Genomic DNA, 23754 nt, shown 5'->3' with positions numbered 1-23754 from the left:
TAGTTAGTGGGTAGTAGATGGGATAGAGGCGCGGCGCGCGTGACGCGTGGTCATGTGATTATCCGGAGCTTTCTGCATGTCTAGATCTTGGCCTAAGGCGGAGAGAGAGAGAGAGCTAAGTATGAACTCCGACTGCCGGTAATTCTTTTTTTACAGAGTTACAGTCCAGAACAACGCCACGCGCTACACTTCTATATCAATATCACTGCTGAATAGGAGATAAAATTAAACCTGGCGCATTTCTCATAAATCCTTAATTGGGAAAGAAATTACTATCATCACATCGACATGCCACCTCCCCTCCCCTCCTCCCATCGCGGCATGACCGCAAACCCCGTCCGACCAAGCAGATACCGACCCGGCAAAGCCATCGCCGAGGAGCCCTCATCATCGGAAGAAGAGGACGAAGAGGAAGCAGAAGCCAAAAAGGAAGCTGAGAGACAGAGACAGCAGGAACGCCGCAGACTCGAACAACAGCGACGACAGGCTCCCAAGGCGAGCTCGTTTCCTGCGGGCGCGGCGAAGATCGCTCGGGGGGTTAAGGATGTGAATATTGAGGAAGAGGAAGCAGATGAGGATGAAGAGGGGTTTGTGACGGAGGATGAGGAGGAAGAAGACGAGGCCAAGCCTGCGAAGGCGGCTGCTCCTGTTGCTGGCGACAGGGTTGCGGCTGCGCCGGCGCGGACGGCTACGGTGAAGGAAGGGTCAGAAGAAGAAGAGGAGGAAGAGGATGAAGAGGAAGAGAGTTCGGAAGAAGAGAGCAGTTCCGAAGACGAGGCACCGCGCAGAGTGCTTTTACGACCTACGTTCATCAAGAAAGACAAGCGCAACAACGCCCCCGCTCAAACACAGAACGGCCAAGCCGCGACAGGCACGGTGGTGGATTCCTCAGCCGAGACAGAGGAGCGTCGGAAACAGCGACAGGAGAAAGCCGACGCTTTGATTCGGGAACAACTGGAGAAGGACGCCATTGCTCGGAGCGAGACGAATCGAGCGTGGGATGACGACGAGCTCGAAGTGGGCGAAGAAGGCGCGATTGATGATACGGACGGAAAGGATCCAGAGGCGGAGTACGCAGCGTGGAAGCTCCGAGAACTGAAGCGCATCAAGCGCGAGCGTGAAGCGATCGAGGCTGCGGAGAAGGAGCGTGAAGAGGTCGAGCGGCGCAGGAATCTCACTGCCGAGGAGCGCGATCGCGAAGATCGCGAATACCTCGCCAAGCAGGAGGAAGAGAAGGAGGCTACTCGAGGTCAGGCCGGATACATGCAGCGGTACTTCCATAAGGGAGCGTTTTTCAGCGAGGACATGGAGCGCGAAGGACTGGCACAGAGGAATATCATGGGTGCGAAGTTTGCGGACGATGTCTCGCGGGAGACTCTACCTCAGTACATGCAGATCCGTGATATGACGAAGCTTGGAAAGAAGGGACGCACGCGCTATAGGGATTTGAAGTCAGAGGACACGGGTCGCTTTGGCGAAGGGTTCCAGAACAGGTCTCGGAATCGTGATGGTGGAGCCCCTATAGGCATTACTGACGAGCGATTCATGCCTGACCGTGACCGTGATGATAGACCGAAGGGACCTACTGGGGCTAATGCCTCTGCTGTGCGCGAGAGACGGAGGTCTAGATCGCGATCACGCTCGCCGCGGCGAGACCGTCGCGATCGTTCAGCAGACCGGTATAGGCCTGATACGAGCAGTCGCAGGAAACGGAGCCCGTCGCCTTATGAAGATCGGGAGAAACGGAGGCGCGTGAGTGTTTCGCCCGAACGGTAAAAGAGAAGCATGAAACCAGGGACATATGGACATTCTATTTCTGAACGGCGTTCGTTGGTATCTTGGTATGAAGGATGGATTGGGTCATGGTTGATGCATTTCGTCCTGCATTTAATGTGGCCTAGGAGAATAGACTCTACCTGCGTGTTCGTTCGGCGGACGAACAGCAACGTAAATATCACATCTTGTTGTTGCACATACAAGACACAGATGTTCGAGCGGACTCATCGTGTCGGCATCAACAATGAATGCTGCTGCGACTGTCGTATATGAACCGTACCTCTTCCCACACCCAACCGACCTAACCCATAACACCACACATCACAAGAACCCGTTCGCATTCTATAATACTGAAACAAATCGCTGCATAAACAATGGCCGATCATACACCATAAAGAATAGAATAAACAGCCGCCGCACAAGGATATCATTATATATCCTATATGTTTATTTAACGCCGGCCCTCTCCAAGACCTTCTCCCGTTCCATAACGCTCTCCCCAAAGCGCAACAAGAATATCGTCCTGCCAGGCCACATCTCCGTAGGCTGATTATGAGCGGTGACCTTCGCCTCGAATCCACACCCATCGCAAACGCCCTCAATAATCCCCGCCACGAAGGCGGCGCAATTAAGCATGCTCATTTCCTTGGGCACACTAATATACGTATTAACGAGGGGATCATTATCGGTGATCATATATTCATTAGGCGTCTCGGGAGAGACAGAGTGCTCGAGGGCATCGGCGGGGCGATTAAACAGGAGGCGCCAGAGAGGGCCGTGGATGAGATGAAGGAGGGGGAGAATGCGGAGGGGACGATTGGGAGGGGAGGAAGAAGTCGAGGAGGAGCTGGATAGAGCGGAGGAGGTGGAACTGGACATGGTGCGGTAGAAGAGGAGGTCGAGGAGTCGGAGACCTAGGGGGTAGCCTTGTTCGTTCAATCTACATGATCAATCATTCGTCAGTACATGGTATGGAAGGGGGGGCGGATGTGGAAGCAAAGCTTATACGTACCGTCGTTCTAAATCCTGAATCCCCGTCACTCGTCTCTGAGCATAAGTCACCATCTCGGCGAACAGAAAGGCGAAGCTAGCCCGGCTGAGCTCCGCATTGCGGCTGCGGTTCAGGTGTCTATCGTAGATGGTTTTGCGGTTTGACGGGACGCGCAGACCCTGGCTTGATTGGGATTGCGTGTGGATGTGTTGTGCTGGTTGCTGTCTGTCTGCTGCTGCTGCCACGGGGAGGTTTGGGCCGCTGTTGCTAATGGATAGCATTGCGGCGTGGCGGGCGGGTTGCGCCATGTTGACAGTATGTGTAGGTATTCAAGTTGGTAGTGGTGGATGACGACAAAGGGGTTTGTTCACGCTGAGCTAGTCGGTCATTCTGATGTTCTAATTTCGAGGTTCAGAGGATATGGTCTTGCCGGTTCATAAGTGTAGGGTGGAATTGAATGGCCGACGAGGAGCGGCCGAAGCTGTTGATAGATGTCCCTCCGGTAGGCGGCATGGGGGAAGAAGCTACGGGGAGGCAGGGGCGCAGTCATGCAGTTTCGGTGATGGCCTCAGGTGCTTGGAATTAGGCTTAATTGAGCCGCATGCCATGGCAGAGTACTACAAGATTGTCTCTAGTAGAGATTTAAAGGACTCTACTTTACGGTCTGCAGAATATACAGGTGTATTACGAAATTGCGAGCGAACAATCTTCAATCAAACAGATATCCATTGCGAATAGATCTAACTAATCCCTGAGCAAGTATCAACGAAGTCCCAACTTGCCCTTCCTCTCTTTCAAATATCGAACCCTGTCAGGGTATAGAGCTATCAAAGCCAATAAACCTATTCTAAGCAAGCAATATTAGCATATGCTCGCGGCAAAACCAATGGTGATTCAAAATCAAAAAAGAATTTGACGACCAAGTCAGACATCCAAGGAAGTATTGCGCACAGAGCCGTCTATGATGGGTTCATGGCGACGACTAGCGTGGAAACTGCGAATGTAGGAAAAGTTTTCATCATAAGAAGCCTTCGCCTTGAAGCGAAGGTTCTGGTCGTTGGGGCAGGTAGGTTGCGAAGCAGGAAAAAAAAGTTGTAGAACTTACCAAGTTAGTCGCACAATGCAATTGCTGTATGTGAGAAAGTAAAGGTCGCTAGTAAGTGCTACAGCACTCAATGGGAATCATCATAAAATTCCAATCGACCAGATTTTGTCGTCTGTGAGATTTTTTCTCAACACATGAGTTGAAGTGCGAAGAAAAAGAAGAGAAAAATTTCGGTGCGGGAAGACCCTTTTTATAGTCGGCCTCAGGCTGCCCGGGAAACCCGCCGACCCATACGAAGATTCTAGAGAGGCCGAATTTTCATCACCAGCCTCCGCTACGAAAGAAATCGAACGTTCGATTTCTCGCCAAGTTTAGCGCGCATCATTTTGTTAGGAGGTAGTTCTCCTTTCTCATGTTATGTTACATATATTCATATTCATGTTTATGGCAGTATGCATAAAATTCCGTATTTGGTAATATTGTATGTCGAATCGTAAACATGTCCATATGCTCGTTGCTAGCAAGCAAGTTCTTATTTATTGCGCTTTGCTTCATCCACCGGGTCGAGGCTCTTCTGCCTCTGTCTAGAGTTCCAATTCAGTGTCTTGGATATAGTGTGCACCCAGTCGTCTCCACGTCGACCACGGGGTAGAACATTCGCGAATGGATACCGCGAGGCGGAAACAGTCACATAATCTCCTGGGTGTAATTCGATCCTGTATTCTGATTAGCCATCAGTTCTATATATACTCGTCGACGTAACTCACCTCTCCCGGCCATCAAAGCTAGCCCATGAGCTCGCTCGAGCATCGTAGGGTACTCCCATTCGGAGAACAATCGTATCTGGCAGTATTATAGGCCGGAAGGAGAGTGTATGGGCACAGATTGCAGTGACGAGAATAACAGGGTTATCCGGATGAGATAGTGAGCCTCCTGCTGCGAGGTTATACGCAGTTGAGCCGGTTGGTGTCGCTATGCAAACACCATCGGCAAGCAGCGTTGTGAAATGCTCATCGTCGCCAAACAACTCAATCGAGGACATAGCTATACAACCAGTTAGCAAGCACTCCATGCGATAAGGTAACAGAGAGGACATACTAGGATTCGGCCCTCTATCAAGAACAACATCATTCAATATCTGAAGCACCTTATCCGGTCTATGCGTTAGTGTATCATCACCTTCTTCCCCAATCAACTCCTCAACCAAATCCCGTTTCCCACCGGGGCCCAACTCCCCCTTCGGCAATGGATTGCTCCTCATAATCGTGCACTCAAACCGTAGTCGTAGATTGACGACCACGCCATCCTTAAACGCAGCCGACAGCGTCTTCTGATACTCATTGAAGTCAAACTTGGTCAAGAAGCCCAACGAACCAAGCGAGAACGACAACACCGGCGGCACCACATGCTGAAACAGCCAACTCGTAAACAGCACAGTACCATCTCCTCCCAGTGTAACCACAAAATCAAACAAATGAGCCCTCTCCGCCGCCAGCTCATGATCCCAGTACTTCAGTCGACTCTTCGCCGTCGGCTCCTCCCTCAAGATCTCTGCTGCACCGAACTCCGGATCCGTCTCCAACCGTTTCTCCACATACACATTATACTGCGTATCGCGATCCCTCGACAGAAGCCACCTGGCGACCTCCCTCGTCGATCCAATCACCGATTGATCGCCCGCTTTGGTGACCAGGAATACCGTCTTGACCGTGAGTTTCAACTTGATACTGTCCAGCTTCTTGGACAATTTGCGCACGTTCCACGCCATATCGGATAACTGCTTCTTCGTCAGGTGTCGTGATTGCATCATTTCTTTCTCTATCTCATCTTCGTCGTCTTCCTCCATCGCTGCTTCGTCTTCTTCTTTTTTCTCGTCCTTGGTCCCCTTCAATACCCCCTCTAGCACCTTCACTTTGTTCGTCGGATCCCCCCATTCCCCTGCTATCAGCGAGTGCACGAAACACGCTGTCGTCTGGTCGGCATGTGAGAGATCAGGTCTCGTCATGGGATCGTCCGCCATGACAAGGGAGGATTTGCGACGATGGCTGCATTCGGGTTGGAGGACGACCTAGCAGATATGTCTTGTGTTAGTCACTCCGGTCATTGCGATATATCGAAATTATAATTACCTCGAGCTGATTATGCGTATCTGATGAATAACCATCCGTTCCGCCGCGACTCTTTTAGATAAGTTAGCTTCATTCTGCGATGATCAATGGATTTGCTGGACAACCTACGTGATCGCGGTGTAATGCTAGCTCCTCCTCTCCAGCCATGGTGCGTATGTGTGTGGATTTGGTTAATTTGGATGTTCAAATAGGTCGACTCACGCTGATCGTGATGACACTATTGCGTGGTCGTCATTGTACAGGTTGGTGTGGGTTGATGAGAGGTCGCAAACGGTGAAAGAAAGGCGGCGGGTATGACGTCGTTGCCGGTCCGGCGGTCATGGTGCATGAATTGGTGTCAGTGTGATGGAGTTGGTATGGTTGCAGTGGTTGAGGGGGTTGGATTTGGTGGTGGGTGTAATAGTGGGATACTATTTACATGAATTATAGAATTTGAAAGGGGTTATTGTGATGGTTTGGTGGTGATTGTAGGTTTGGTGTGGTTGTTGCTTGTGATCATGCGGCAATGTAGATATATATTTTTAGTAGTGGTTGACGGGGAGAGATACACTCAACATCACGTCCTCCTACATGACACTGTCGATGGCATTAGTCTTCAAAACTCATACCAATGGTACTAACTGCACCCTTTACGACCACGATGCAATACACAGGCAAATACTACTGAAAAATCCACACTGATCTGGCAATCCAAAAAGTATACAACCAACCCTCAACCAACATCATAATAACCAGTAACCACGCAGTGACACAAACATCCCACCCACCAACTACGTACTACTTAACCACAACAAAAACAAAGGTTCAACCCCAGCAGTTCAACCTCACCTCAAACACCGACAATAAGCGATCCCCATCAACTACTACTAAACACGCGTTACACAGATCGTCCCTAATGCATGCATCCATCCATCCATCACCACGCACACACAACCATGACTACTCTACTCCTACCACAGCATTCAATGTTCCACACGTAACCAATGAACCAAATGAGGCAAAGCTACTATGTATGGCCGATCCGATCATCTCGGGGACTTAGTTGCCTTCAATATATCATTTCCTTCTAGAAGGTCTACGAAATCAATAGTTCCGTTTCGTTTCGTTTCGGTCGGTGATATAATTAGAAATCTGGACAGCACACAAAGACGGAAAGTAAGTAAGTATGTGAAAGATACTCCGTAAATGAATAACGGAGGTCCATTACCGTAGATAGGCATCAATCAATCAATCAATCAAGCAATCAACTCGGGGAGTTTCGTATATATCTACTTCCAGGTCATTATTGCGGGACGCGATGCGATAAAAGTCTAAAGTGGCATTTTTGCTTTGCTTTGCTTTGCTTTGCTTTGCTTTGCTTTGCTTTGCTTTGCTTTGCTTTGCTTTTACTGTATGTACTGTATACTGTGTAAGCTTGATGAGCGCAGAATGACCAGTATACTTGTTATTTTAGACAACATTTTGGATCATCAGGTATGGTATGGAGGTTTGTGGAGACTGTTTTCGATGGGTGGGTGACACGTCCGAAGTATATAGTTAGTTTACTATAATAGTAAACGAGGGGAATTATTGTAAGTTCTAGTTTCACTGCAAGTGGATGATAATGATACAGGAATATGGCTGTGTGAACTGTGAACTGTGAAGACTGAAGACAGTCGAGATGTCATGAGGCGGCAAAGTGGGAATGAGGATGCGTGGCACATGAGACAAGCGGACAACAGACTTTCTTAGCCCGTCTTGGGCAAGTGGTTATTTTATTTTAGTATATTTTTCTTTTCCTTTGGGGCACCATCATAATACTAATACAAGACAGTGGAACACAGTAGATAACTAGTAACTAACTGAATCCAGTAGTCATCGGGGTTAGGTTCAATAACTCGCAACCCACGCGCCCCCGAGGGCCAGTTCGATCTAGGCGCGTTAGCAGCGGGCCATAGCCATGGTCAGTACAAAGTAGTCTAGTCACTCAAGTCAGAGTCAGGTCAAGTCAAGTCGCCGAGGCTAAATTAGGGAGCAATAAAGTGAGGTGATCAGCCCTTTGGGAACAACCGGCACACATAACAACAACGTGCCATGTTTGCCAGCCACCGAATAATCCGGGCTCCACTGCCCTATATGTAGTAATAATAACAACCACCACAACAACCACCCGACAATCCCGCGGCTCCCGTTTCTGCCCCTCTTCATCTATTTACGGTTTGCGAGGATTTAATTGAATGGATGAGGATGGACATTGCAGCGTCACGACGATGTCTTGCCGTGTTCCAAAAACTTGTTTTGCACATCTCTCTCTCCGAACTTTGTACACGGTCGCAGGACACGTAGATTACGACAAGGGGACTTTTTTTGTCTATTTGTCTTCTTCCCATCTTTAGCATCGGCCCTCAATGAGAAGTTCCAGCCTGGAGCCACAAACCACAAAGGGTACCCCGGATGATGCAAGAGACAATCAGAGAAAACTTCCACTACCGAGAGAAAGTATCGACTATTGGGGCGGGACGAATAGTCAGCCATGTGGCTTTCCGAACTCCAGTCATGGCCGGAACTCAACTTGTCGTCCATACATCATCAATCATTGCAGGTCCCGGTCCCCATCAAGTGGAAAGGGAACCATACTTTCTCGGTCTCTTGTGTAGACACTACTAGACAGGTACTCCGTAGTCCGCTAACCATTTCCCTACTCGGCCGAGCATGGAAATCCGCCTACGTAAAAGGTTAATCAAGACACCGGAGAATAACTAATATCCAAGGCCGCTTAGCCCGAGAAATCTATTTGGGAGAAACTTGACAATTTGCGGGCGGCCCCAACGCACGACTCCATTAGGGATGGAAGGATTATCGCCAACAGTTTACCTTTTCGAGGGGAGGGTCAATCTGCATACCGCCACTACGCTCATCCAGCTGGCTTTGACTTCCTCCGTAAGGCCATGATGAGACCAAGCCCCCGAGAAGGAAAAGGATCAATTTTTTACAGATCCATAGGTCAGGTAGCGTCTGATTGACAGAATCCTGGACGCGCTATTTGCTCTCGAGAGTTGAACTAGATTGACCCACCAACGGTCAGACATCCCTCGACAATACTTCATTGGTGGTGATGGTGCTGGTGGATTGTGGCAATACCCGCTGTTTGCCGATTAGCATCATGCAAAGGAGGCACTAGGGTGCGAGGGAGGAGAAGGGGGAAATCCGAATGAGGTGTGTGATGAGCAGATAGACAAGCACAACTGCACAAGTACTTGTAAGAAATTAAATTGAATTGGGAAAAAAGAAAAAGAAAAAAAGGAAAATTTGGAGACCAGCTAGACTAATTTCCTTCGTTCGGGGCAAATTTGGCTGCGGCAAATCGGGTACGTACCCCACTTTATGATGGATCTGCCGTGAGTCCGTGACAAGTGCAGCAGCAAACCAGCAACAAGTCGGGAATCTCAGCCACCGTCGATGATTAATCCCTAATATTGGGAAAATCCTGGGAACTTAACGAACGGAGAAAGGTCGTTCGTCTCGCGCTGACTGGTTTGCCAGTTCTAGTAAATCCCCCATCAGTGGACCGCTGACTATCATTGACCGCAACTGGGTCACGGTGCAGTCGGGCTTGGTGCGATTTACCGCCGATCTTCTAATAGTGAGTCTGTCAACCGGGTTATCTTCTGCTGGTCGGCCCCTCTTCTCTTACTCTTAAGGTGGTATGGAGCATCGGGTGTAGTTTTAGCAGTAGTTCTTTGCTTCGCTTCGGTTTGAAATGGGGGAATTGGTCAGTGTTTCCAGTGAATAGCATTATCCTGTTTGGTGGGTTTCTCTCCAGCACACCGCGACATGATGGTGGAGGTGGAGGAGAGAAGTGCATCGCTGCCTGGATCTGATTGCCAGGGGTAGTGAAACGACCCAAGGCGCCTTCGTATCCCTAGACCACATCTAGTATCGGGTCTTTTGCATCTGCGGAGACCCTTTCGAGGGGCAACAATGATGGAAGGTGATGCTGGTCCGGCGCACAGTACTATTATGTACAAGCCCCTCTCGTAGCGTCATAGGCTGAAGCAGCCGCCGGAAAGCCTCGCTACTAGTAATTTGCACCTAAGGCAGGCGATGTATGTGATGAGCGCAGCGCTATCATTTTCTCAGGTTCATTGGTGCAAGGATGGTCATGTGGTTCCATTGCCTTTCGTTCTGCGAGATGCAAGTCCGCCTCTTCGCAGAATCCATGCATTCAAAATGCATGCCTGACACCGTCACATTTGGCCTTGCAATGGTGGCCTGACGACTATACCTGATTCGGGCGGTATGGTATGGTAAGCATCGGGCTCTCCCACCCCTCCTCCTCGTCATTTTGCCCACTTTCATACACTAAAACTATGTACTGCTGCTGCTGCTCCTCCTATCCTCTGGGTAGAATGTAACCGTCAGGCTGACGACGGACTTCAACCAATGCCGGTGGCATGAGGCATTGAATCCATACCTGCTGTTAGTGTGTAGTAATCATAGCGTTCCAGACCCCAGTCCACTTTATACTACATCCAGGTTTCTTGCCTCTTCCTTACTGGTTGGTTGACACGTAGGACAAAGCTAAGCACAGGCCACATTCTGTGTGATACCTCCTCCCTCCCTTCAGATCTGAACAATGCAAGAATCCAGAATGCTGCAGTATCTGCCGAAATATGTGGTGGCAGCTGAAGATACCTACGTACTCCGTACAGTAGGTGCCTACCTCGCATCGGCATTGCCAGCACGTCTGCCTACAGCAGATCATGCATGCTCCTCCGTGTGTTATGATGAGATCTGTTTGTTGTGTAACTCGCCGCTGCCCAGCCATACTCCACCATTTCACTCCTACACTCCTACTATTGTCGTCTGCTGCATTTGGAGACGAAAGATTGAGCCCGAATATGTCTCGTCATTGGCCGGATGGACAGCGCCCTATTTTGGTTCCCATGCATGCATGCATGGACCTACTGGCGGTATATGTATGTACGCCATTTTGACTCATGGCCACCTGCAGATGCCTCCCGTAGGAGCCTTGATTAGTTGTAGATAGATTAGTGAGGAGAAGAGAAGACCCGCGGCTGACGGTCCGCGGAATGGTAGTCGCAGGATTAAAACCAGCCTGGAAAACGGCTTGACTCGATAAACCTCTCAAACATCAAGGCTCATACATCCTACGTACTCCGCCTCGACTGCTTAGGTCTCGGACTGCTCCGTATTATGTCGCAACTTGCGTGTCGTTTCCGGTCGTCAAATGGCAGATGCAGCTTACATATGACCCACTTGGGTGGTGGTTTTGGGCCTTCTCGTCCAGGCTCCTCCCTACCTACGTAACTATTGTAGGAGGGTTCCGACTCTGCCGCGCGATCTGCTCGCGAGCTCAGACATAATAGTGGCGTCGGTGAGGGCACGCGGTCAATCACCGTCTGCTAGTAACTTAATCGTTGACGATGATTGATGCCCGCGGAGGAGAAAAAGCTTTGCGAGACCCGTATCAACAACTGTGCCAGGGTGGGTTATGTGGTCAGCCATGAACAATCAGGACAAATCACACGGGCCAGGTGATGGCGGTATCAGTGGAATGCCGTGTCACATCCACCCTGCGCCGATGGCTTGATTTCGCGGTCGGTTGCAGCCTGGTGCTCCAGCTCCAGCTCCAGCTGGAGCTCGAGTTTTAGAGCGGGCGAAGTAAGGTGCTAGTTACTGTTGGCGAGATCGCATCAGGAAGCATGACTAGATGACGATTGTATGAAGGAGGCTTGGAGCCCCTGATAGCACAGCAGCGCATGTAAGCACTTTCGTCGGCAGCCAATGATAGCCGGGCACTGCTGCTATGCTACTAGAAGATGCTAGTAACCAAGCTGGAAAGTCAGAGAGAGAGAGAGCCGGCTTTTCCTTTCTTACGGCGGCATAACACAAATTTAGTTATCTAGGGGCTGGTGAATCAATGACATGCCACTAAAGTAAGCCAAATTAAAATTAGCGTCCAATGTTTTTCATTGTTGAGAAAGGCCAGTTTTGACGCTCGGGCCTAACCATGGTCTGATGACACGTTAATCCTCAGGCCGTACTCCATAGTGAGTTAGAATGATTAGTAGTAGTAGTGAGGGAAGGCGGCGAGAGCAATAAAAGAAACAGCCGAGAGAGTGAGACGAATCCTGACATACTAGCGAGGAGTGGCTTCGGAAAAAGAAAGCTAAGATTTGAAGGCGTGTTGCGAGTTGATCACTGGCTTGGAACTAATCAAGTAGTTGGATGATCGCTACTCCGTTCTGAGTTGACTTTCTCCGAAGCCAACTACGGAGTGCGACTAACGAGACTAACAAATTGCTGCTTACTTTGGGCCTGTCTCGGACGGCGACCGCCATTTCGCTTACTTGGTTGCTGGATCGAGCGGCATACATTCAGCTAGGCGTCTGAATTCTGATGGGGAAGCTAGGGTGCTATGCAGGCGCGACCATGGCCCCTGACGGATGGGCCCCATTGTCCATCATTAATTTTGTGTATTATTATTATCATCGTTATTATTACTATTTAGTCCAAGTTCGTCCCATACTAATCACGTTTTAGCCCAAACCATCACTTTCTCCGCAGTCATTCGTCGTTTTCACTATATTGTAGACGTTGCTTTTTGCTTCTCTTGGCCCATCACTTACACTGCAGTAAAGGTAAGGGGCCAAGAAACACCACAATTAACGAAGTCCAGCTAGTCTACTCCATAGTAGATAAATACCCATAAAGCAGCCAACTTAAACCTTGCAAGTGGCTTAGGCCGGTAAGACCGGCGCGTTGGGGGGGGCTTGTATGGTGCTAAAAGGTCTTACACTTAATCCTGATATCACGAGCCGAAGCCCTTGGCTCATATAGTAGTATCTATCCTAACGCCCTTTCGTAATTGATCCGTGGCGTAATGATGATAGTGTGTGAACGGAGAGACCTTATATTGAGTTCTAACTTTCTGATATCCCAGGGATGCGCGGGTCCCGCCGGGAGGGCGCATCGCTTCGTGATCTTTTAGCCTTTCGCTCAATTATTAGCTAATGACATGTTAGCCGAACCTTGCTACCTGTTAGATACCATCTCGGTGGCAGCAGCGGGCACGAGCTGTCGAGTCTATCCGATTGTTGAAACTCACCCCCTGAGGTAGTCTGCTTGAGTGGAATGGTGGCTGATGGTCATCCCTGCACCCTTGTATACTAGGAGTAGGAGGTGGACAAGTCCGAAAGTCAAGGCGTCGAGCATATCACGCACGCAGAATGTACAGTAAGTTAGGCGCTCGGTGTTGTCTAGTCCTTACGGCGTACCCCCGTGAGGGATCATCATCACCACCCCTGGCGAGGCAATCCAGCATACTTCAAACAAGTGATCCATTCCCAACCAGTATAGTATAGAATAGTATAGTAGTACGTACTGCTGAAGGCTTGAAGCGTCGTTGGTTGTAACCTATCAGATCAGTAACAACGGGGTTTTATTGGCTGTTGAAAAGCGCCGTTTGCGAGCCTCGGCTGACTGGACGGCGTGTAGAGCACCACTTAGAGCAGACGACCGGCAAATAACGAACAGATCCTGGACCTCGCAAGCTACTAAGTAGTAGACTGGAGCTAGGCTGAGTGGTTACCGTAGTACCATACAAAGCTAACTGGTAGCTTACCTGACCTTCCTGCTTCTTGGTAGGATCCCTGTTCAGCCAGTTTGACTCCGTATTCCCGTAGAAACGGAGATATGGGAGTTTGACCCACTTGGTCTGGGAACATCTTTTTTTTTTTTTAATTTTTCCTCCTTTTTTCCCTCTCCTTCCCCTTCCTTTTTCGATATATTAATTGATTGAGAAAATTTTTCCTTTCTTTTTTTTTTTCTGTTTCCTGCCCCCTCCCTTTCCATTTTTGTCTCCCGTTTCCATCCATTGCATAACCCAATCGAGGGCTGATTTGGCCCCCAAGCCTTCTGGAATTCTGCTCGACTGGCCCTCCCATCTCACGGTTTCCAGTTTCCCAGTCCCCTGCCGTCAGGTGGGCCTGCACATGCATTCTGATGCTTCCTCTCCTGTAATCTCCGGCTTCTGATTTGTAGGGCGGCCAGACGATGATCTCAACCATCTGATTAGTCGCTTTTTCGATGATGTATCTTGATTAGTGGTGATTGTACCCGCTTAAGGCGTCGCACGGAGGTTTTCTCGAGTTCGTTACCCTTTCGATCTGGCCTGCCACGCATCTGGCGCGGTTCTAGTATAATGGAAGGCTATCCGCCTCCCCGAACAGCCGGGTTCTGAACCGGGACAAGCATTCGTTTTCTGTCCGTTTAATTTCTATTTCATTTTGTTTCTTATTGTTGCGGATGCTTTTGCCAGTTCTCCTCGAATAAGTGCCTCGTTAGCAAACTTCATTTACGTATGGGCGTCAGTCAGATGGACTAGAACGGGCGTGACGGATGCAGTGCCACAAATCCCGATCGCCAGGCTGTCGTATATGTAAAGTGAGCCCCGGTGGCCGGAGCACGGTGGCCACATTATTGCTCTTACGGGGAGAACGTTAGTTTAGTTGGATACATCCATACAGGAGTTACTTACCTCATCCAGATAGGGTCCCTGCTTAGCCTCTTTCTTACTTTTTCTCTTTATTGTTATTCTCTGCTCTTGCGCCCCCTTCTTTGGCCCTATGCAGGTTTAGGCACATTCACTTTTTTTTTCCTTAGGACCAAATTCAAGGCAGCCGAGCAGACCAGAAAGAGGAGGGGCGCATGTAACTCTGACCCAAAGGCGCACTAAAAGTGACTCGGGCTCAGCCTTCAGGTACTTACTTAGGCTTCTCGAGGGGCGCCACGGGGACTAACCGGAGTGGGTAGGGCTCTGCTTTTAGTCGGTCTTGCTCCGGTAGTAACCCTGGTTCTGGAAATGGTCCCCATGTCAATGGAATAATCCTCCGCCCCGGCTTCCTTTGTCGATTACATATGATGGGGGGCATTAGCGCTATAGGCGGAACCCATCTGCTGTACCTCTCTTTCTGGTGCAGCTGGACTCGTCAAAACTGCATTTATTGGCACCAGCCCACTTCCATCCCGGATAAGCTAGACAGCCAGCCTGACCTGTGGAGTCTCTTGATACCGAGCGGTGTTTCCCTCGCTCTTGTCTCTCTCACTGCCTCTTGCGACTTGCGTGTTGTAGTAGCTAAAGTAGGAGTGCACACCCCACTCTTTCTCTGGCCTTGAGCAAATTCTGTTTCTGAGTGCTCCGTACTCCGTACTCTCCGTATAACGCCCCCCCTCTCCGATCCCTGAACCCAGTCCAAGTGTTGTCATTTCTAGCCGAACTTTCCGTTTCCCTAATCCCCTCCTCCCCCTACACCGAGAGGTGTGGTCCGTACGGCAAGTAGGCTTTCACCGTTCAGCCACTCAGCCAGCTGATATAATCCGGCTCGTCACACGTATTATGGCTATGAAACATGTGATCCACAACGAAATAGATTGACGGGTAACAGGAAATTGATAAGCAAGAATAACGATCGGGATTCGGAACATAGGTACAGTTACTTGATCGTTGTACTTTCATACTATGGTTGGAGAAGTGATGGTAGTATAACCTGTCCTGGTGCCAAGGTAACGAGGCAATCTTGGCCTCTTGTGCACGCATGAAGTATGGAGTAGCACACCTGTTTGGCCAATGAGTTGCTCAGAGCAATCAATGATCATCAGCTCAGCGCTTCACGAGACAAGTGGTTCACCGAGTCAGGCCTGGTGGGTAGTCCAAATTAGTTCTGGGCTAGTAATCTATCAGTGGTTGCAAGTATGTGTGATAACGGTGATGCCTCCCACCCTGGCGCGGTTGGACAGCAATAGAAGCACAAGCACCCAAGGATTAGTAGTTTAGAAAGGATGGTCGGCGGGATAATGGGATGTGCGCCCGGGGATGCCGAAGGACGAGGATGACGATGACAAGGAATGAGACGGAAGGCAGCTTGTTCGACCATCCGCATGCTCCTTCCTGCCCTTGTCTCGATCTATCGCCAGGCTGGAAGAGGATGCGATACGACGACTACCAAATTAGAGTGTTGCTTGCTTGCTTGCAATGTGGATGGGTGGGATGGATGGTGTAAGTTATGTGCCTAGCTTGCTGAGATTGCCGGGTAGAGAACTGGGCCAGACCTGCATCCGATGTCGATACGTACTCCGGACAGGGGAAGCAACTCTGCCCTTGGAAACTTTCCGCATTATTGTAACCCTTGCGTAACGGGCGTTGTGACGCGTTGGAAACGGTGAACTTGTGGGGACAAGACTGGGCTTGAAGGGGTTACTTAACGAGGGAGGAGACGAAGGAGTGGGTGGGGAGGGAAAGAGGAGAAGACGAGAGGGGAGGGGGGCAAAATGTGTGCCTAGTTACGGAGTAGTAGGAGACTATGTAATACGGATAAGGAAGAATCATCCTCTACTAGTTAGAAACAGAAACAGAAACAGTAAAGATGGAATGGAACGGAAAGAGAGTTGGGAGAGTGTTTGGCCGCAGGGTTGACGATCGGGTCGGATCGTGGGTCATTTGCCAGGCCAATATTACCGCTTCACCGCGGGCATTCCCATCATGACTAAGACGGCCGAAGAGAGTTGCGAAGTGTATCAACGATTTGGGTCCGGCCATCCATCCATCCATCCATCCTTCACCCATGCATGTATGTATGTATGTATGTATGTATGGAGGGGGCAGCAGCAGCCTGGGCTAGAAGTGACTCAAGGAGAGTGGTTGCACACACACTATCTTCATTGCCTAAGTACTTTACTGAATACTTAGTACCACATAACTTACCTACCTATCAGAGAGATACATAGTTACCCCTGGTACAGCGTGACTAATAGATCGCAAAATTCTCCCAGGCACCGTACAAAGTGCCATGGCACGGCTGCGTCATCGAGAAGGTGAGAGAGAGGGGAATTAATCTAAACACACCGGCATTAGTTTAGTGCTACCTTTTCTTGCTTTTGATGGGGCGACGCTCTGTGAAGTATCATACAATCATACAGTGGGTTGGTACTACATGTAGTAGTTAGTCTCAGCAGACCGACTTGACTAGTTACTACTAAGTAAGCGCAAAGTCGCACTTCGGTCATGAATGTAACTGATCATCGTACCTGTCTGTCGCATGTTAACGAAGTAGAAAGACACCGAGCATTAACTAATTACTATAACTACCACTGCATTATTACCGAAATAGCATGTACTCCGTAGTATCTATCCGACAGGGAGGACAGGGAAATCAATCAGAATGCAGGCAACGGGCGGCACCTTGGCTTGGTATGGTATGGTAAGAAGAAAAAAAAGAAAAGGATGCAGGAAGACGCAGTAACTCCCAAAAAGTTCCCAGTTTAGCCCCAGACTTCCCATGGGGCTCTCACACGGGCCTTACTACTGTGCGTCGTATCTAGTGGAAAGTTTAGTTTAGTTTACTTTTAGTTTAGTTTCGGCATGTCCCAGGCAAGTCAAAAGTCAAGTCAGTCACTCAGTCAAGTCAATCACTCGGTCACTCACTACTCAATTCGGCTTGGAAGAGAGGGAGCTGAGGGGGGCATGAAGAGGGCCCGGCCATTTTCTGGTTCCTTCTTTAAGTTCCATCCATGATCTTTGCTGCCTTTCCCTGGACTGGAGCTCCGATTTCAGTTTCCCAACCAATCATTTGCCGCTCTGCCGCATCTCCCTCGTTTTTCTCTTGACCCTCTGTTCCATATTTTCTCCCCCCTCCCGGTGGACACTGCAAGTCCATCAAATTCTTTTGCCAATGGGTCTGATCATCCCCACCATCGACATTATTATCCATTCCCCCATCGTCACCCGCCGTTAGCCACTAAACCAGCCCCAATTCCATGGGCCCAGGGCAGTCCAGAAGTCATTTTTGCCAGCACAGAGTCAGAGCCAGGATTGATTGCCCGCTTCGCAGGTCCCAGAGAGTCCTTTCGGGGTGGAGACAGCATTCGTGTGGCATGGGCTCATCTGAATCATCTTCATCATCATCAACCATCCTTCCTTGGGTCCCCTTCCTTCCTTGCCATTTCCTCCCCTTCCTGGTACCTAGACTAGACTCAGTCTTCGTAGTCTGAGCCCCCCCTTCTACTCCTCTCGTCCCATGTCTTGCCCTGTTCGGTTCCCACCAACTAGTCTGCTTTCGTTAGTGTCAACGTCGTGTCATCCCAACATGTGCCCGCTCCCACTAACCCATTAGTCTTCTTACATACAGTAATGGATCGTGGAACTGGGGCGGATGGTAGATCAAGAAATGCCCATGTACATGCGTCCCACATCTCCGTGTATCACCCTCATGTAGGGCCTTCCTTTTTCTTATTTTATTTTTTTTTCCCCATCTACTATTAATTTATTATTATTATTTTTTATTTCATCTCCCCTTTTTTGCCTTTTTTTTTTACTTTTTTAGATTCGCTCCTACTTTACTCTTTACCGCATAATCTACTACTCATCCGAACCATCTGGGTCCATTACTCGACTAGGCATTGGGCTTGCTACTTAGTACCGCACGCACTTAACTGTACCTTGCCTCCACGCCTTGTGACCCTCACGCCCCCTGTGTCATCTTTAGATGATAAGTCTCGAACCCCAGTCTTCGGAGATCCTTTACATATTCCTGCAGTCATCATCCACGGATCCTATCCGTGCTTGATACTCCATATAATCTAACCATCGCCCTATCCCACCATCCCGTCTTATCCTTCTAGCCTCTCACCTACTACTACTATGTATGGTTATATCACATACCTCCCTCCTCACACTTTCAATTGACCATCCACCTCTCAGTCCTATCTTTCATACCCAAGTCTTCTATCCCTCTCTCTCCTCTCAACATCTCACCATCTTCTCAATGGCCGACTACTGGCAACCCCAATCGTCCTTTGCGAACCCTAGCTGGGTTCAAGGCAACCAGTCATGCTGGCGCTCTTCGACATTTCGTGACTTGATCCATGCTTTTCCTAAACCCAAGCGGACGGGTCGAGTGATGAAACCCCGCAGCGCTGGGAACAGTCCTTCGTCTGCTGGCAGACGGCGCACAGCAACCATCCCTTACAGTTCGCCCATGTACCAAGGCTACCAGGCTCCCGTCAACACTGCCTTTGTAGCCTCTGCACTTGTCCGAACTGGCCAGAACCGTCCGACAAGTTGGCATCCGGCTTTGGAGCCTGTTAGCTATCCTACTACTCAGTATGTGCCAGCAACTACGGCGTTGGACAACTTTGCCGCCATTGGCGTGTGCCCTCAGCCATTGCCTACTGCCTCTGCATCCTTCGACAACTCTTCCATGATGTCATCCTACACCTCAACAGATATTCCATGCTCGGATTTGGGATTCCCTTCCCTGCCTGACGCACAGCATCAGATTTCTCTCCAACAATCTACCATGCTGCCGATGAGCGAGCCTCAAATTGAGCCCGTCTCCTGGGACACCAGCGCTTCAACCTTGTCGGCAATGGCAGAACCTATGTCTGACTGCTACTCTTTCGACATGTCATCCATGCACAACAACATCCCTCCGGTCTACGTCGCAGGTTCGAGTTATGAGAGTGTACCGTCGTCGGGTTGCTTGACTGGCCCTCCTACGCCTGACTTTCTACCTATTCAGCGACCTGATGACGACCTGCATTCGCAGGTAGAGTCCTTGCCAGAGAAGCAGAACGAGGATGAACTCGTCGGAATGGGTCTCTACAGCAACCCGGAAGCTTCGCTGGGAAACTCGCTCTTAGGGCTTTCCGGCAAGGGGCTGAAGTTGGAGGAGACTTTCACCCCGTCTTCCGACAATGAAGCCGAAGACCAGGACGATGAAGATGACCAGGATGATGAGGACGATGATGACGAACAAAATCAGGATGAGAGCCCCGTCAACAACAAGGGCACTGATTCGAACCCTAAGCAGCCTGAGGCTGAGACTTTTCAACAACCGATCAAAGCACCTGGCAACATGATGCAGAGATCCTTTTTATTTGATGACGACGACCTCGAGCAGCATGCCGTGGTCGATTCCCAGCCATTTATCAACATGGCTAGCCAACCCTGTATGAATTATGGTTATGGATGGATTTGATTCCGACACTGTCGCATTTACCGCCCTTGATTATTGCTCTTTTCGGTTTTCGGGCTACAGCATTGCATAGCGTGGAGTTATTGTTTCGCGAGGCGTTTTTAATTTAGCATACAGTACAGGATACCCAGGGAGGATTGGTCGAACTCGAAATGCATGTATTAGACACCAGTGAATGTAACAATTACGACAACATCTTTGATAAACACATATTTCACCCAGCATCAATATACGTAAGCCACAGCATAGAGAGAACCTAGTAGTACTTTGTAGTTATTTACATAGTAGTTTCAAGAACGAATCAACGCAGCCGAATCGATAAGGAGTCGCAGCGGCGGGAACAACCTTATTCCGGGAGAACAAAATCACTGTCGACGAAGATGTACAGTCTGCCCCCGGCCAGTGCAGGGGTGCTGGTGAATCATCGCATTTAGAAACTGCTAAATCAATTAGTAACAAAATGGCGAAGGTCATTTTCACACCATGGAAAGAGCACTCGCAATTACTCGCGGTGCGGAGTCAATTCTACCCTGCACCCTTCTATGATGGGCCCGACATGCGCTCCAAGGCCTGCGCCACTGTATGCGAAAATCCGCCTTAAAACAATCTGATATTGTGCATTTGACACTAACAATTATGGTAGGTTGCAGCTTGGAAGCTACGAGGGAATCTGCCACATCCGGTCGAGGCTACGGCCTTGCTAACGGACGCTATTCTCCATGATGATGCCCTGAAAAATTCCATCTTTTCCATTCGGGCTACTTACTCGGCTGCATTTTGTCGGTATGACCATCCACTCTGCTCACAGAACAATTGTTCCTTATTTCTTTGTAAAGAGTAATCATCACTGACACCAAATAGATTCGTGACGGGGCTCGTCGACTCCAAGCTGAACGGTCAGCGTAAGACCATGTTCCAACGAGCCATTGATCTGGGCCTACCGGCCTCATTTGTGGAACTGCGTCACGAGGCGACGCATCGTGAACTGCCTTCCCTCACAGTCCTGCGCAATGCCACGCAGCGGTCCCTTGAATGGTTGTGGGACTACTACTGGGCCAAGACTGACCTGAGTGCTGAGACGGTGCCTGTGTCGGAACCTGAGGCATTTGACGGCGCTGAAGATGACGTCGAGCCCATCAAGGCGGCTCTGAGAACTGAATTCGAGCACTTACTGGCTGAAGAGGAGTCGTCAGAACCGCCGCGCAAGAAGAGGCGGTTCCAGCAGAACGTCTCGTTTACTTCTACGCATTTGATCTCGATTTGCAAGTCTTCTAGTCGTGGGGCGTCTGCGCTAGCAGGCGTGATCGTGGAGGACTCATTGTTGGTTCCTGCTGGTCGGAAGTGAGTTTCCTATTTTCTGAACGTGCTCTGAACTTCATAAGCTGACTTGGCACCAGGATGGGTGACTCCATGGCGGGAATGTTCGCTAAGTGGGATTCGTTATTGCAGATGCTCGCCGAGGGCCATCCCCCAGCCCTGGCATCCCTGACGGAGGAGATGGTGAATGCACTGGCCTTTTCAGGCTCAAAGAACGTGAAAAGTGACCCTCAGCTCGAAGGATTGTACATGTGGCTGGACCATATACTTCAATCGCCGGAATGGGGGTCTCGAAGACGACTACTATCCCACGCTTACCTTCTTGCCGTTTGCGAGCAGAGTTCCAACCACTGGACGGCGCTTCTTAAGGAGAGTTTGCAGGAGACGACAGATGAGTTGGTACCCAGAAAAGAGACATCTGCGTCAAAGAAGTCATCGAAGAAGGACGGATCTGGCCTCAAGCGGAGTGCAGATGCCGACGATCTGAAAGAGTTGAAGAAATTCGGATGGGAGACGGTAGATACATGGGATACGCGACCGTTAGGGATAGTATAGACAGCGGATACGATTTCAATATGACCATGCTGTGCTACGCCTCGATGCTCAGCGAAACAAACTCACTCTGACTTTCAACAAGACTCAAGTAGCATCTACGTAGCACCTACCAATCTCTTATAGGACGAAGAGGAAAATGTCACGCCCGAAAGCAGCCTAGCGTCACCGCCACACGTGGCTGAGCCTTCGCGGAACGAGCCTATGAGGTAATCGCCAAAAGACTTGCTTACACAGTTAGTAAGTATGGCGCAGGTGGCATAGATTAGTTAGCTTAGCTCTTAGCAATCAATGTTACCACCACCCCCGCATTCATTCCAAAAAGTTCAAGCACTAACACTTTTGCTGTTACCTTATACTTATCCATGTGCCTTACCAGAGCTGTCTGGTCTTCCGTGAGGTTTCAACCCGTGAGAGCGCAAGCGCAACAAATCAGAGCCATGCATGTACAGTCGATCCCGATGTGTAAGTAGTTCCCTGAATGAATAAATAAACCCTTGAGACGTGCCCCCAAGGTACTTGCTTACATTATTCATTGGGATCTTTTTTGCTAACTATATTGTTTTGTCAGGGACCGGGAAGGGCAATAACTATGCCTACCTGGTCACAGATGAGCCGACTAAGGAGTCTGTTATTATTGACCCGGCTAATCCACCTGAGTATGTGCTTGCTTGCTGGCTTGTCAAAATGGTTGCGAAGATAGGTTGAGCTTACCAATCACAGGGTGACCCCGACGCTGCAATCTCAGATCGACGCAGGGAAGATCAAGCTTACGTCTATTGTGAATACTCATCAGTAAGTGTTCTTCCTTCTTGGGTCTATACTGATGCTAACCACTCCAGTCACTGGGACCACGCCGGTGGTAACAATGAAATTGTAAGCTACACAGTCTACAAAGACATCACTCGAAACTAACTGAAAAAGCTAAAAACCTTCGGCCAACTCTCCGTCATTGGCGGCAAGAACTGCCAATCTGTCACCAGGACCCCGGCACACGGCGAAGTTTTCAAGATCGGAGAGCGTATCTCCGTCAAGGCGCTGCACACGCCCTGCCACACTCAGGACAGTATCTGCTACTTTATGCAGGATGGAGACGACAAGGTCGTCTTCACTGGTGATACTTTGTTTATCGGAGGTGGGCTTAATTCCTGCATGAGCGGACTTGGTTCAAACTAATAGGATACAGGATGTGGCCGGTTTTTCGAGGGTACGGCCCCGGAAATGCACAAGGCATTGAACGAGACTCTGGCTGCACTGCCGGATGATACTAAGGTTTACGTGAGTATTTCGGTGTGATTCATGTTGGCACTTACTGATGCTTTGCAGCCCGGACATGAATACACCAAGGGCAACGTCAAGTTCTGCCTTGCTGTTTCGCAGTCCGAGCCCATTAAGAAGCTGGAGGCATTCGCCAATGCCAACCAAGAAACTCAGGGCAAGTTCACAATTGGTGATGAGAAGGTTTGTTCTGCCACTTATATTGATTGGCCAAAACTGACCAGGTACAGCTTCATAACGTGTTCATGCGCGTCAACGTGAGTCGTCCCAATACAACTCAACGAGAGATCCAGCTAATATGTTACAGGACCCCGAGATTCAGAAGAAGACCGGCAAGACAGACCCAGTGGAGGTTATGGCGGCGCTGAGAGATATGAAGAACAGTATGTAACTTAGCCATATATGGACCATAGTCTGGTACACTAGCAGTAGCACAAGAATGAATAAGTGCCACAAATCCAACCTACCCATATAAACCCCAGAAAACGTATTCAGCCATTGAGATAACAATGACATTTATTTTTGTATACATCCAACCCATCACCAAAACGATCATCGTGACGTCAGATGCAACTTCAACAAAAAGTAGTATAGAAACCCCATCCTCACCTCAACGCCAACTACCAACCA

At 49.5% G+C, this 23754-nt stretch overlaps 5 protein-coding genes across 5 annotated transcripts; 3 read left to right on the top strand and 2 right to left on the bottom strand.

The window, feature by feature from the left end:
* The first annotated feature begins 137 nt into the window (after positions 1–137).
* BO88DRAFT_402151 (microfibrillar-associated 1 family protein) lies at positions 138–2253 on the top strand. Its single transcript, XM_025706031.1, has one exon. It carries the CDS (start codon positions 289–291, stop codon positions 1774–1776), a length of 1488 nt encoding a protein of 495 aa, XP_025566892.1. The 5' UTR covers positions 138–288; the 3' UTR covers positions 1777–2253.
* Positions 1774–3265, bottom strand: BO88DRAFT_402150 (trafficking protein particle complex subunit 5). The gene is made up of 2 exons (XM_025706030.1): positions 2789–3265; positions 1774–2716 (listed from the first exon to the last, which is right to left on the bottom strand). Exons 1-2 carry the CDS (start codon positions 3073–3075, stop codon positions 2224–2226), a joined length of 780 nt encoding a protein of 259 aa, XP_025566891.1. The 5' UTR covers positions 3076–3265; the 3' UTR covers positions 1774–2223.
* A 930-nt stretch (positions 3266–4195) lies between these two features.
* Positions 4196–6413, bottom strand: BO88DRAFT_402149 (putative NAD+ kinase). Its single transcript, XM_025706029.1, has 5 exons — positions 6050–6413; positions 5942–5992; positions 4911–5880; positions 4580–4856; positions 4196–4528 (listed from the first exon to the last, which is right to left on the bottom strand). The coding sequence occupies exons 1-5, from the start codon at positions 6086–6088 to the stop codon at positions 4345–4347; spliced, it is 1521 nt and encodes a 506-aa protein (XP_025566890.1). The 5' UTR covers positions 6089–6413; the 3' UTR covers positions 4196–4344.
* An 11916-nt stretch (positions 6414–18329) lies between these two features.
* Positions 18330–20168, top strand: BO88DRAFT_402143 (uncharacterized protein). The gene has a single exon (XM_025706028.1). The coding sequence runs from the start codon at positions 18766–18768 to the stop codon at positions 19978–19980; it is 1215 nt and encodes a 404-aa protein (XP_025566889.1). The 5' UTR covers positions 18330–18765; the 3' UTR covers positions 19981–20168.
* Positions 20169–20381: 213 nt separating this feature from the next.
* On the top strand, positions 20382–23578 carry BO88DRAFT_441556 (glyoxylase). The gene is made up of 14 exons (XM_025709889.1): positions 20382–20557; positions 20621–20760; positions 20839–21318; positions 21375–21843; positions 21973–22023; positions 22056–22086; positions 22418–22505; positions 22570–22641; positions 22689–22722; positions 22771–22981; positions 23033–23124; positions 23173–23307; positions 23355–23381; positions 23432–23578. Exons 1-14 carry the CDS (start codon positions 20438–20440, stop codon positions 23513–23515), a joined length of 2034 nt encoding a protein of 677 aa, XP_025566888.1. The 5' UTR covers positions 20382–20437; the 3' UTR covers positions 23516–23578.
* The last annotated feature ends 176 nt before the right edge of the window (positions 23579–23754 follow it).

This window comes from Aspergillus vadensis, assembly GCF_003184925.1.
Source record: "Aspergillus vadensis CBS 113365 unplaced genomic scaffold BO88scaffold_3, whole genome shotgun sequence".
Classification (NCBI taxonomy): Eukaryota; Fungi; Ascomycota; class Eurotiomycetes; order Eurotiales; family Aspergillaceae; genus Aspergillus; species Aspergillus vadensis.
This window is presented reverse-complemented; position numbering and strand designations above follow the sequence as displayed.

Coding starts and splice junctions, on each gene's coding strand:
- BO88DRAFT_441556 (XM_025709889.1), top strand. CDS start 20,438: ATGGCGAAGGTCATTTTCACACCATGGAAAGAGCACTCGCAATTACTC. Junction 20,761..20,838: donor TACTCGGCTGCATTTTGTCG/GTATGACCATCC, acceptor GACACCAAATAG/ATTCGTGACGGGGCTCGTCG. Junction 22,087..22,417: donor AAGACTTGCTTACACAGTTA/GTAAGTATGGCG, acceptor TTGTTTTGTCAG/GGACCGGGAAGGGCAATAAC.
- BO88DRAFT_402143 (XM_025706028.1), top strand. CDS start 18,766: ATGGCCGACTACTGGCAACCCCAATCGTCCTTTGCGAACCCTAGCTGG.
- BO88DRAFT_402151 (XM_025706031.1), top strand. CDS start 289: ATGCCACCTCCCCTCCCCTCCTCCCATCGCGGCATGACCGCAAACCCC.
- BO88DRAFT_402149 (XM_025706029.1), bottom strand. CDS start 6,088: ATGGCTGGAGAGGAGGAGCTAGCATTACACCGCGATCAC. Junction 5,881..5,941: donor ATACGCATAATCAGCTCGAG/GTAATTATAATT, acceptor CATATCTGCTAG/GTCGTCCTCCAACCCGAATG. Junction 4,529..4,579: donor AGCTTTGATGGCCGGGAGAG/GTGAGTTACGTC, acceptor ATCAGAATACAG/GATCGAATTACACCCAGGAG.
- BO88DRAFT_402150 (XM_025706030.1), bottom strand. CDS start 3,075: ATGGCGCAACCCGCCCGCCACGCCGCAATGCTATCCATTAGCAACAGC. Junction 2,717..2,788: donor ATTCAGGATTTAGAACGACG/GTACGTATAAGC, acceptor TTGATCATGTAG/ATTGAACGAACAAGGCTACC.